We start from the raw sequence: 14,294 nt of genomic DNA, 5'->3' as shown, positions 1-14,294 counted from the left end.
CCCAATCTTCCGCCATGTAGGGGTAAACATATTGGCGGAACGTTTTTGGTTTAAAAAGAACGAGGCGCCCTTCTGTCACGGGTGGGGCTGTTGATGGCTTGTGGGAGGAGCTGTTGATGATGCTGCATGTGCGACCCACTGGCGTCACACGCTGAGCTACACGTTTTGTTACTTGCTCACGCCCCCCATTGCCCCGAAAAAGGCACATTCTGTATAATTAAAAGTAGGCAGGTGGCATTTCGCTGCACTCCCAGATTTTGTTTTTTTTACTGCCAATGCTGAACGAAGACTGATTGAGCTTTCCTGTAAATTTGCTCAATTCCTATTAAAAAGGGCTTCAGTCACATAACGCAATGGTGGAGTCATAAAATCGTGCTGTGACTTGGCCGACAGACATGACAGACTACACGATGGTCCACACCAATCACCCCTGGTCGTCTTGCACGACCTGTGTGATGTCATCGGGTTATTCCTGTCCTATTTTTATTATTATCACTATTATTTCAGTCACTGTGGCTGTTCATGTGCCAGCCGAAATGTTATTGTGGTAACGTAAAAATTGCATCTGTGTTACATTTGAAGTATTGCATGCAAACATGCAAGCTACTGAATCCTCCACAACAAGCTCCTGCAAATGTTTCACAATAAAAGCCTGTTTAGAAAATGAAGGGATTCTCTCAACCAAAGTTATATGGGGCTTTTAATTTGAAACACACACAGGAAGTGTTGAGTTGGAAATGACGGTGCAATGCATTAGCTTTATCAAGGCAAACGGGACCAGATAAAAAGTAAAAATATAAAAATAAAGAGGGAATAATAAATAATGGCCTGTTTATAATGTAATGTTTCAAATGAAGCTAGTAGCCTCTGCAGTTGTGGTGAGTAAAAGCTCCGCCACTATTTTTTAATTTTCTTACTTTATAGTCTCCATTATTAAGAAATAACATTGTTTGCTAGCCTGATGCTAATGGCAGTACTCACTGGGTTGACGAAGTGCCTCTGCTGTTTCACACCATAATTTTTTAAAAATCTTTGTGCTCCTATTGGTCAAAGTGACGGCTGTGACGGGAGCAATCGTGATTCGCAAAAGAAAACCAAACATGCTAGACTTTTTGTTGGGACGTCATGAGGCATCCCAGATGGGGCACCGGTTGCCATTTACAGTACTATGACATACTACACAGGATAAAATGATGGATTATCGCGTACGATCGCGATTGCGTCAGGCTATAAGCAGGCTGATATCGTGTAATGTGTACCTGGCAATAGGTGTTCAGTAGGTGTTGTCTGTGTGCCCCAAACTGTCTATCTTTGGAAATTTTCCTGTAAATTGTAAACTAAGCAAGGCAGCTCAGAAAATGACACTCTACTGCTTACTACAAGCAAAACACACCATAGCCAGATTCTGGATATCCACTATAAGACCAAGTTTACAAACCTGGCTTACTGGACTGTCACACTGGAGAAAAACATACTTTTACAATTAAGGGTAAATATTTTACTTTTGAAAAGATACGGGGACAGTTAATGACATTTCTAGAGGGGGAGAAGGCTACAGAAGTCTATTCAATTTTCAATTTTATTTATAAAGCCCAATATCACAAATCACAACACTAACCATGTGTTTTGTTCCCTAAACCCACCAAATTGTGTTTGTTGTTGATGGAAAAAAATGCGTCAATTTGCGGTGTTTTACCAACGTAGTGCATTCATTTTGAAAGAGACTGTATGTAAATGTTAAATGAAAGACATGACGTGGAAAGTCCATGACCAAACATCAATATGTGAAGAGGTCGGAGTGAGAATGTGTTGGTTTGCCATACTGACTGTCTCTCTGAACTGTCACACGAGTGACAACCAACCCCAACTGACCTCTTGACAAACATTTTGAGCTAGCTGCTGCATGGCTGTAGCTTGCTAGCTAAACGTTGATCCAAATCTATTACCTTCGACTTTTTGATAAGTGATGTCAGGCCAGCGCCCTCTAGTGTGGCTGTAACAAGCACTGTGACAACCAACCCCCGTCTCCCCTAATGACTACTATAACATAATACTGAAATGATGTTACAGCTGATATCAGACATACGGACACATTTTGTTTCTGTATAGTCTATAAAAAGAGAGGGTGAGAAACTACTCCCTTTTTTCATCAGGACTTAGCTGACAAAAGCTAGCTAAAAAAAATCAGGGACTAACAGAACAAGCTGCAGCTTAGGTCTGACTGTCTGGAGATCCTGATAAAGGTGATTAAAATTAGGGCTGTAACTACAGATCATTTTCTACGATTAATGCCACATTGAAGACAAAAATTAGATTAGAGAATAAAGTCATTTTGAGGAAAAGTAATTCTATTACAAGAATATCGTAATTTTCCAAGAAAAAGGCATAATATTATGTGATTAAACTCTTAAATTTCAGGAATAAAAGTTGCAGATTAAGGTCACTGCAGCAGTTTGTCAGGGACTTTGTCTTCTTCTATATCTTTTTATTCTCATAATATTACAACGTTTTTCTTGAAATAGTATGAATTTGTTCTCATAGAATTAAGACTTAATTCTGGTAATATTAGGACTTTTTTCTCGAAATTACATCTTTATTCTCGTAAGATTATGACTTTATTCTTAAAATCAAGAATCTTTTTTTTTTTATTTCTTTTTATTTTCAAATTTAAGCAACAAGATAATAACACAGAACTAGTCAGAACAGTTTTCCCTTCCCTCCTTCATGCCCCCCTTCACCTCTATCACAGACTTACCTTGCCAGCAGTGTCAGGAAGGTTAAATAAAACATTTATATATATATATATGTATATATATATATATGCACTACGTTCCCTCTACCATCTAGTAGCTGGACAGGGTCTCAAAGGTCATGGTCAGAGTCATGTAGTTTGGTAACTGTGTCTGCAGAGTAGACACAGCACCCTTCTCACATAGAAAAAAAAATTCTGACACAAACTGAAAAAAGTTTGAAATTTCTGGAGTAACAGCATTTTGATGCACAAAGAAATTTATTTCATTGTTTCTGTTAAAGTCTCACCAGGGTGGATGTTGGTAAAGAGCACTGCTCAGGTGTGTCAGACAGAGTCTAACGACTCAGCAGAGTCAGAACTCTCATCTTCCAAATTTAAACACGGCAGAAAGTCACGAGGGACAACATAGTCAGCCATGTTGCTGAGTCCGGACACCACACAGCAGCTAACATTAGAGCGGGCAAAGTTCATGTCACAGGCCACATGCCACTCATCAGTTGTTCCGTCATAGCACTGGACATTATAGGAGTCGGAGTAGCCATTGTATCCCCCGACAACAAAGAGCAGTTCATCAAGCACTGCAATTCCAAATGCCCTCTTGGGAAGCAACATGGGCGACACTTCATGCCAGGTGTTGGTCTGGGGGTTGTATGCCTCAGCACTTCGCAGACAGGGGGACCCATCAAAGCCACCAACCTTTGGGAGAAAAAGTAAAATAAAGGGTCAAATGTTTGAAATGGAGATACAACCAGTCTGTCGACATCTTTGCAAGAAAGAACACCCGCCCTCAAAGTGTCTTTGAGTGTGTGAATCTAGCTACTGAGCAAATCTTTGAACAGTTTGCATGTTATGAAAGCATCAGCAGAGATTCGTGTTACTGTGAAGACATGGTCCATATGCAATGACGCCAACTGCACTGCGCTGGCAGCTCATGAGGCTGATCAGTGTCCACTGGTTGGTCTCTGGGCTGTAACATTCAGCTGTTTGCAGGAACTCGTTCCCATTGAAACCACCACAAATGTTAATCTGGGGAGAACCAGAAGACCTTTAGTGATTTAACACTTTTCTTGGCTTCAACTGGTAATAAATAACACAGAAATATTTCTACACTGCTGCAAGATAATTAGTGGACTACTGCTGAGATCCAGCATCTAGTGAATCATCTAACTGTCCAACAGACAAATAAACTGGGACGAAACATTAATCGTCCAGTGTTACCGTATTGCCTATGAATTGATAAATGTTAACACTAAATGCTGATTCTAAAAATGAATGTTACATATATATATATATGTATACTTTTGTTGTTTTCAGATTGTTTGACTTTAAAATATCAATATTTTCTGGCCTCAAAAATCCAAATTGGATTGGGGGTATTGGATCTATTGCTTGGGGATGGCCATCTTAAAGGCCCTGACACACCAAGTTGATGGTCGGCTGTTAGTCAGTGTCATGCTGTCAGGGAGGGTCTGTCTCTAGTTTGTGCAGTGTGTACCGCAACGATGGCACTAGTTGGCCGTTGTCTGCTTTTTTTGGCTGATTCAGCATGTTGAATTGTCAACAAAGACCGTAGAGCCAGACAGTGAATGAAATCACTGTGATTGGCAGTTCAGCTCAGTGCATGAGAAGAGAAACGGGAGTGACAAAGACAAACAAATGGCTAAAGTCTAGGGGATGCAAGATCAAAACAGACTTGTTATATCAGGTAAGATTATTTTTTTAGCCATTGAGCTTTTCAGCTTGTACAGTAGCTGTTTGTGTTACTGTACGCTAGCGCACGGTAAATATCCTTTGTTCTTTCAACATCAGGTTGTGTTGCTAAGTGCTAACTGGCTAACTAGTGTCTTAAATCTATCCTGTAGGTCTTCCAGTTTCGCTTTTTGAATGATGAATACAGACTACTGCCAGTGGCTGGACAGTGTGGAGGTGCTATGGAGAGTTACTTCCTCTCATGCAGGCACACAACGTACAGTACATGCGAGTTGGCCGTTAGCTATAATCTTTGGTGTGTGTTTAAGTGCAGCTTTTTTTAAACCATCCTCACACAAATGAACTACAGTATGTAATGCCACACACATCTCATAACACCTCTAGGTACACAACATCGTAAACCCTTCAGATATAGGCTGCTGAGGACCTTTTGTCTGACAGTACCCTCTGGCCAATTATTCCACTCACTTCAAAGCAACTGCAAAAAAAGTCAAGAACTTATTTTTGATCTCGACTTTTATCTAATAGTTTGGCAATAAAGCACAGGTAGGCAGTTTAATTTTGGCATCATTGTGCAAAAACCCTCAATAAACTTTGAGTATATCAAATTCAGGTGGTCTTAAAGAACACAAGACGTCTACCCCTCTGCTTGGCTCTGTTTTCAGGCTTTACGAAATCTAGCTTGTGACATGCCATTTTCAGAGGGAGCAGCTGTCAGTCATGTCAACCACTGCTCGTGAAACATATTTGAAACATATTTTAGTGTACTGTTTAGCTGTAAAATGAGAAAGTAAGTGACCCGCTACCATGTTTAAAGCAGTCGAACCAACACAAAGCATGCACCCACAGGCATGAGCAAACTTTCTCATTTTACAGCTAAACAGTACACTAAAATATGTTTCAAATTATTACAACAAACAAATTATATTAATATTTGAGGTGAGAAATAGGCAATTCAGTCACAGAATCCTGTTTTATATTTGATCAACACTGCCTAGTTTGACCACAGTTTATGGAGTCATTGACAGCTGCGTTAGAGACTCCTCAGCTTTAATTGGTTGCTTTCATGACTCTTGCAAATGCCGTTAGGAATACTACGGAGCGTGATTTTTTACATAGATTATCTGCCTCATGCACTGCTGTCAGGATATAGTGACAGTTATAAAAATAAATAACTTTTGTCATATTTGCTAAAAAAAAAAAAAAAGTTGCCTACTGTAGCTTGAAGCATTATCGCCTTACAGGCTTTGAGTCTGTAAAATTGAGATATAAAATCAAATGTTAAAAAATGTTCCATTATATCATAATACTCTCTATCACTCCCAGCATCTCTTTCACTTCACTCACCTTGTTGTGGAGTGTTGTGCAGCCGGCACAGCTCCTGTGCTTGTGCATGGGTGCATTAAGACTCCATTGGTTAGTCTCGGGCGTGTAGCGCTCTGCAGTGTAAAGGTTTGTATGCTCATCACAACCTCCCATGGCATAGATACACCCATTCAGCACAGTGATACTCACACCAAAGCGGCGGTAGTACATGGCTGCCACCTCATGAAACAGGCTAAACCTGCTTACACTGCTCAAAAGCCACCAACACAGTAGACATCCCCATTGAGGAAGACAGTACCATGATAGCCACGCTCGTGATTGTTTGTCACGTACATCCAGTAGTCAGCGCGGATATCATAAGCCTCAATGCCACTGGTTACATCGCTGCTGCTCCAGCCTCCAATGGCCAACAGGATGGCATTAGGCAGGCGAGGACAGACGAGGGGGTTGCAGAAACGAGACAGAGAGGCCCCATGTGTCCAGATGTAATCTATGGCATCATGGGCTTTTCTGACCATGGTCTAGCACTCAGTGTTGTTTTTCACCAGCTCATTGGGCATCACATTGATCTCCAGGTAGTCCAGACTCAACAAGGTCAGTCGGACCTACATGGACAAACAGGGCAGAATTTCTTAATTAAGCAGCAGTTGGTAACTTTTATAAAAATAATATAAATATTTGATGAAACCGTCACTAAATCCACACAGTAGTACATGAGACAGATGGTCCGTGAAAAAATCCCATCCCCCCTCCTCCTGCTGCCTTTAATGGCATTTGCCAGAATCCACCACGGCACACCAAAACAATCAATCGAAGCCAGTGAGTCTCTAACGCAGCTGTCAATCATGTCAATCACTGCTCCTGATCTGCAGTCAAACTGTCAAACTAGACAGCGCTGATCAAATATGATTCAAGATTCTGTTACTGCATTGCATATTTCTCAGCTCAAATGTTTACAGAAACATATTTCAGTGTACTGTTTAGCTGTAAACAGTAGCCACCATGTTGGATACCATTGACTGGGTCACCAAGCACCGCCCACCAGCCAAACCAACTTTCTCATTTTACAGCTAAACAGTACACTAAAATATGTTTCTGAAAACATTTGAGGTCTACATTGAAATTAGACGTAGTGACAGAAAGTTATCATACCTTTGACAGGAGTACAGCGATGTGTCTGTTTCGCTCTTCAGGTACATGGACGTACATGGGCGATCCAACAAAGGAAAACAACCTCCTCAAAGTGTTCAATGATGTAGCGGTAGGTCTTGCACTGCAGGTCAGAGTGGAAGCAGATGAAGGTGAATTGAAAGATGCTGATGCAGTTCTCTGGGCAGAGTTGCTCTCCCAGGAAGTTGCAGCAAGTTTGCTCAATGTCCAAAACGTTGAGCTGATCGGCTGCATGCAGCAGCTCCTGCACATTGTCCTCCGTCACAGACAGACGGTCAGTGTATGCAAACTCAGTGATGAGCTGCATCATGTCAGGAGACAAGCCTGGTATGACAAAGACCTTTTGGTCTGGAGTGGCCCAGTGTTTGAAGAGAGCTCTGTGGGTCAGGATAAAGACACAGCAGAGGATTGAAAATAAAGTGTATTCAGCTTTTTCCTCTCATATTCACACTGGTAACAATTAAAACTTTTCAAAACAGCAGCAGGAGTGAAATATGACTGAGATAGAGGGTATTTCCCAGAGATTTAAACCACAGCACTAATGAACCTAATGCCTTAGCACACCTCAGGCACAAACATTATAATAGTCTGGATACATTCAGGGTCTTGTTGCAACTTGGCTCAACCAATCACTTAAGTCAAAATAATGATTGAATCACTGATGATGTGGTTCTGTTGGCTTCATCACACCCTGACCTCCAGCACGCTCTGGGGCAGTTTGCAGCCGAGTGTGAAGCCGTCAGGATGAGAGTCAGCACCTCCAAATCTGAGGCCATGGTTCTCTGCCACAAAACGGTGGATTGCCCCCTCCAGGTTGGGAGAGACTTACTGCCTCAAGCGAGGGAGTTCAAGTATCTCAGGGTCTTGTTCATGAGTGAGGGTAGAATGAAGCGTGAGATGGATCGGTGGTTTGGTGCGGCTTCTGCAGTGATGTAGGCGATGCACCAGACTGTCTTGGTGAAGAGGGAGCTGAGCCAGAAAGCAAAGCTTTCAATTTACTGGTCCATCTACGTCCCAACCCTCACCTATGGTCACAAACTCTGGGTAGTGACCGAAAGAATGAGATCGCGGACACAAGCAGACGAAATGAGTTTCCTCAGTGGGGTGGCTGGGCTCAGCCTTAGAGATAGGGTGAGGAGCTATGACATCCGGAGGGAGCTCGGATTAGAGCCGCTGCTCCTTCGTGTCGAAAACGGTCAGCTGAGGTGGTTCAGGCATCTGATCAGGATGCCTCCTGGACGCCTCCCGTTAGAGGTGTTCCGGGCACGTCCCACCGGTAGGAGGCCCCTGGGCAGACTCAGAACATGCTGGAGGGATTACATATCTCATCTGGCCTGGGAAAGCCTCAGGGTCCCCCAGGAGGAGCTGGAAAGTGTTGCTGGGGAGAGGAACACCTGGGGTGCTTTGCTTGGCCTGCTGCCTTCACAACTCAGCCCCAGATAAGCAGATGAAAATGGATGGATGGACTATTTAAAGTCGAGAACATCAAATTAATGTAAACAAGTTACAAGATGTGGAAATTACCTATGTCCATAACGTTTTAGGTGTGTGTGTGTGTGTGTGTGTGTGTGTGTGTGTGTGTGTGTGTGTTGTGATTAAAAATAGCTATTACTTAGCAAAATGATTTAAGACTTTTCAAATACATCTGCTGCTACTTGGATTTTGTGAGTCCCTCTGTAAGTGTGACTGACATATTTGGTATTTGTGCCTTCTTGAAAAGGTTTTTCTGGTGAATACCCAACACATCTGTCTGTTGTAGTCCGTTAAAATGATTTGCAGGAGAAAGCACAACAACATTTGCATAAAAATACCGTGGTACTTCCCATCCTTGCTGCATGTGTCACCTGGTCCTGTAAATTCTAACAGTACTGATGAACACAAACAGATCATATAGGAAAAATCTGTCTTTATCTCTTTTATGAAAATAGTTATAATAAGTATTGTTTAACTGATTATCAGTGGGGTGCAGATCATGTTAAATGTGTTCCAGTTAGCTTTGGCAGAATCAGCAGGTGGTTGCATGTAACTGTCGACATACATGTCTTAAACAGCAGCTTGTCTTCATCACGTTCGCATCAATCTATGATCAGACACGTTGTCCAGTCTTTAAATTGACTCTGAAAGCAGCAGAAGTTTCTGGAATCAATGGCTGATCTCTGCAGGCCCCAACCACACCATCATCTCAGCTGCAGTGGGCCCCTGCTGCATGTCAGAGGAGAACAGATGATCACGGGTCAGTGAAGTAATGCAATCAAACCACACAGCGATAAAACAGACAGTAACCTCTGTAAAGAGCAATCAGAATCTGCTTCCTCTTTCCATATTCCCTCTCTGGCTATCTGCAGAGTTACTGTGCTGAATGTGTCACTGTAGGATTTCTGAGGCTTTAGTCATTAGTATCATTATACATGTGCTATTTTAGAACTTAGCTTAGTCATGCCATGGGCAGAAATAAAAAGGGAGACATGCAATTGTAACAGTCCTGCAAGGATGACTGAGTCGCTTTTGATTATTACAGCAAAAATGATTTCATCTGCTGAGGTGGACTTTGACAAATACAATTGCAGAAATGAAAATTGCAAGTAAGCTGTAAAAAAACAAAGACTGAGAGACACTATCAGTTCCTCTTGGAGTCAAAAATGATCTTAAAATATTACAGCGCAGGTGGTGCTGTTGAGGTAGGCAAAACAAGAGCTAAGCAAAGATAAGGCTCAGAAAAAACAGCATGTTGATCTTTGATTTGTTAACTCGGAGTGGAGTCTGCAGACTGAAAGGCTGGATTTTTTTTGTAGTGTGATTTGACTTTGGATCCTTATACCTATGACGCTTTACCTTATTTTGTGTCTTAAATTCAGTGTTACAATGAAGGATGTTCATATTGCAGGTTTTTTTTACAATGGCTGACATCCTTTTATCCAATCTGTAGTAACATTTTCAAAACTCGAAACACAATTAGCACAACGTCAGTCTGTGGTCAGAGGTCCCTGTTTGCTATGCTGGTAGCAGCTAATGTAGCCTTAAGATGCTAGCTTCAAGCAGAGAGGAGGAGGAGGAGCGGGCTACACAGATCTCTTAAACTCACTTCTCTCTGATTACACAGCCCCAGATTGTTTTTCATTTTCAAACTTGTAGTCTTCGCCCAGCCAACACTGACTGAAGTGACATCACAGTGACGTCAGTTTGTCAGAGTCTTACAGCTCCCTCTGGAGCCACAAAAACAAGAGACATTGGACCCCAGGCATCAGTAAGCAAAAGGCCCCACCATTTCTCCCACCTAGGAGCACACAGACACACATTTGGTTGTGGTTTTGTCTTTTTTTGGTTGGTCTTTTTTGCATCTCTTTGTAGCCGTTAAGTATTTTTTTGTGGTAATTTTGTGTGTCCTTGTGGTTGTTTGGTGTCTCTTTGTAGCCATCTTATGTCGCTTTGAGGTTATTATGTCTCTTTGAGATAATTATGTGTCTTTTTGTGGTTGTTTTGCCCCTTTTTGTAGTAATTTTGTGTCTCTTTGCAGTTCTTCTGCACCTCTTTGAGATCAGTTTGAGTCTCCTCCTGGCTGCTACATGATAAAGTGAGTGATATTTTGTAGGTAAAGGCCACAGGCGCCCCTGACACTTTGGGCCTCAGGCCTGTGCCTTGAAGGCCCATTGAGTAATGCATCCGTGCACAACAGGCTTTATGCAACTTTTTTTCACATATGCCTTCATAGTCCTTCACAAGACCTATAAAAAGACTCTGGTGTGTAAAAACGTTGGAGTTCCCCTTTAAAGAAAAAAATATTTTCACAGATGTAGCTCAGCAGGGTTACACATCATATTTGCTTATTTTGAAGGAGGCTGCTGTGCAGAAAAAGCCTTCTGAGTGTTTGTGATCAGGAAATGTTGATGCATAATATCAGTCACACACCACAGAGGATGTGTGAGGAATGACTCAACACACAAACAGAGCTGCTGGTGAAGCTCTGGGTCAAAGATAGTCTGAAGTTTCAAATTCACCACCTCTGCTAAACCAGTTTCAGGCAGTTGTGTTTGTGTAGTGTTCTTGTATTAATGTCAGTCATTAAAATGAACAAGATGTGTTCAGGTACCTGCAGACTACTGAGAACCAGGCGAGTCAGCTTCACCACTTCTCTGTACTTGGTGGCTTTAGCCTGCTTAGCCAGTCTTCAGATCTTTACTAAGTCGATCCATTTTCACCGCTTCACCTCGCTCAGGTATTAACCTGAAGTGCAAACACACAGAAATGTTCTTAATCCTGTTCAAGCGCTGAACTTGTAAGTTATCATGTAACATGCAGTGGGAGAGTTATTAAAAAAGCTTCATACTTCAGCACTAATGAAGCAATGTGCTGTGCCTCTGCAGTGAGGGCTGCCACCTGCTGGCTGGAGAAAGGAAGGAAGCACCCACAGGTAAGTGTAAGCAGGGCAGGAGGTTATGTGGTCCTGTAGAGAGGAAGAAGATAGTTTCAGTATTAGTGGAGAGACAAAGGAGCGGCTTTGAGAAACAAGAGCAGAAGCCACAGACTGAACGAAGAGACAACTCGTAAAAGCCTAAATAAATGGCTGCTGGGCTAAGAAATTCTTTAAAAACTAAAGACAATATATAGCAAATTTATTACCTTTTCTTGACTGCAAATTATATCCACAAAGGAAAACTTTGTTTTATCAAAGAAGATACAGTTTGTTCTTCTCACTTCAATCTTTTTTTCTTGTGGCAAATGTCACTAGTGGACTGAAAAAGCAATTATTTAATTTGTATTTGCTGTATTAATCATTTTTATAATAATAACAAAATTTGATATTTGGCATTTGTCTATCAGTACAATATTGCCACTCAAAATATCCTATACTATGCTACTATGCTATGTTGATTTTTCCCCTCAACTCTCACAGTTAACCTACTGATATCAATCAGTTTTGTGGTTTCAACATACCAAAATATTTTTATTTATTAACTTGATCTAAAAATACTCCTTTGTTCATTTTTGCTCTGAACTGAAAATAATCACACAGCACCATCAAGGGGACAAAAAAAGAAGTTTCTCAGAAGTTTCACAGAAGCTCATTGAAGGACATTGGGACTTAATTGTTGTCTTGTTTGAGAATATTGTGACTTTATTTATTTATTATTGTTGACAATATTCATTTGTTTTAACATTTTTCAGCTCCTACTAATCTCAAATAGCTAGGAAAATTTTAAAATGCACACCAAAAAAAGTTCAGGTCTCAGGAGGCTGTAATGTAGGCGTTCCTGTCAGGACTCCAACCAGAAGGTGGCAGTAATGCGCCTAAAAGCTGCCAACTGCCATTAAACATCAGACGAGGAAGAAGCGGAGGCGGAAGTAGAAGGAGCCCGCCCCGCCAGCGAATTAAACGAAGAAGAAGCAGCAGGCAAGCAACATACCCACTTCTGGTGTAGTCTGCGTCTGTGGGTTAAAGGTAAAACGTGTGGCGTTTTTACATTTTTAGGGACGTCTGGGGTGAATAATGGCGAGGCGGCTTGATAATATAATAAATACGCTTCAAGGATTGATTGACGAAAGTATTGTGCCTAAAAGCGAGGATGAGTCTGAGGACGAAATATCGGACAGCTGGAGCGTGGATGTAACTGTAGAGGGAGAAGACTTCCCTGACAAGTAAGTATTTTGTGCTATCATTTGTATTACTTTGTATTTCTACATAAATAAGCTTCAGCTTGAATCATCAGTACACACTGTATTGATTACCTTTCCCCACATGTTTCCTGCAGTGAGGCTGCTGACCCGTTGGGAGGATGGAGGTGGAGTGATATGAATGATCCAGACATCACACCCCGGCAGCCCACCTTCAGACCCGCCCGGTCACCAGGACCACAGTTCACAATTCCAGCCACCTGCACACCCCTGCAGTTCTTCCAACTCTTCTTCACTGATTCTATTTCACAGACAATCGTTAATAACACCAATGAGTTTTGCTCCAGTCATGCACCCCCCGCCATACCGTGGACTGACCTGACACTGAAGGACATGTATTCATTCATGGCTTTGGTCGTCTACATGAGTGTGGTAAAATGCTCTGGATTTGCTGACTACTGGCGAGTGGGGAAACTGTATGAATTAACATTTCCTAGACGGGTAATGACTGGTAAGAAGTTCCTCACCATCAGCAGGTCCCTTCACCTCAGCAGCTTGGCACAGGATGCTGCTAATAAGGAAAAGAGAGGCACAGCAGCCTTTGATCGCCTCTGCAAAATAAAGCCACTATACGAGGAGATGAGGAGCGCCTGCAGAAGGAACTATCACCCTGCCCAGGAAGTTTCCATTTGTGAGAAAATGGTTGCCTCCAAAGCCCGCAATGGACTGAAGCAATATATAAAAAATAAGCCTACTCGCTGGGGACATAAACTCTTTGTTCTGACAGACTCATCCAGTGGTTACACATGGGACTTGTTTATCTATGAGGGAAAGCTGAAAGGAACCAGCGGCAAGGGGCTTGGTTATGAGTCTGTGATGGAGCTAATCAACATACAGATGCTGGGCACCGGCTACAAGCTCTTTGTTGATAACTTTTACACAAGTCCCACACTTTTCCGTGACCTCCTCAAGAGGAAGATCTGGGCGTGCGGAACCATCCGAGCGAACAGACCTGGCTTCCCCAAAACAAAGAATAACAGCCTAGATGCAAAATCTCCCCGCGGCAGCATCCGCTGGATCAGAAAGGACTCCTTGCTCTTTGTCCAGTGGCGAGACGCCGGGGACGTCTCCCTGTGTTCAACCCTCCACACGGCCCATTCGAAGGACACAATGCCAAGAAGGGTCAAAGGTGCAGATGGGCAATGGACCTCGAAGGACATCCCAGTCCCACCAGTTGTGAAGGAGTACAACCAGTACGTATATATCCAACAATATTTTATGCCCTTTGAAGTTCAACATTCAATACACGTAAATCTATCACATAATGATTGATCGAAAATTGTCTTAAAGGTCCACAGTGTAAAATTAAGGGTCATCCATTGGCAGAAATTTTGTATTGTATTCATAAATATGTTTTCTTCGGTTTATAAACACCTTAAAACAAGAATTAACCATTTACAGTGGTGTGAAAAAGTGTTTGCCCCCTTCCTGATTTCTTACTTTTTTGCATGTATTCCACACTTAAATGTTTCAGATCATCAAACAAATTTAAACATTAGTCAAAGATAACACAAGTAAACACAAAATGCAGTTTTTAAATGAAGGGTTTTATTAATGAGGAAGAAAAAAATCCAAAGCTACATGGCCCTGTGTGAAAAAGTGTTTGCCCCCCAGCTCCTGTTAAAACATAACTGTGGTTGATCACACCTGAGTTCAATTTCTGTAG

General features: G+C 42.0%; 1 protein-coding gene and 1 pseudogene across 1 annotated transcript in view; one reads left to right on the top strand and one right to left on the bottom strand.

Annotated features, from left to right (window-relative positions):
• Positions 1-2,814: 2,814 nt before the first annotated feature.
• Positions 2,815-10,618, bottom strand: LOC126390812 (kelch-like protein 10; annotated as a pseudogene).
• A 1,709-nt stretch (positions 10,619-12,327) lies between these two features.
• Positions 12,328-14,294, top strand: part of LOC126390915 (piggyBac transposable element-derived protein 4-like) — a 7,960-nt gene continuing 5,993 nt past the window's right edge. Inside the window, exons 1-2 of the mRNA XM_050045425.1 lie at positions 12,328-12,592; positions 12,706-13,821. Of these exons, the coding sequence (XP_049901382.1) occupies positions 12,444-12,592; positions 12,706-13,821 (1,265 nt within the window). The 5' untranslated portion in view covers positions 12,328-12,443. The remainder of the gene's footprint in view (positions 12,593-12,705; positions 13,822-14,294) is intronic.

This window comes from Epinephelus moara, chromosome 5 (genome assembly GCF_006386435.1).
Source record: "Epinephelus moara isolate mb chromosome 5, YSFRI_EMoa_1.0, whole genome shotgun sequence".
NCBI classification, from domain to species: Eukaryota; Metazoa; Chordata; class Actinopteri; order Perciformes; family Serranidae; genus Epinephelus; species Epinephelus moara.
Note: the sequence above shows the minus strand (reverse complement) of the source record. Positions and strands in the feature narration are given on the sequence as shown.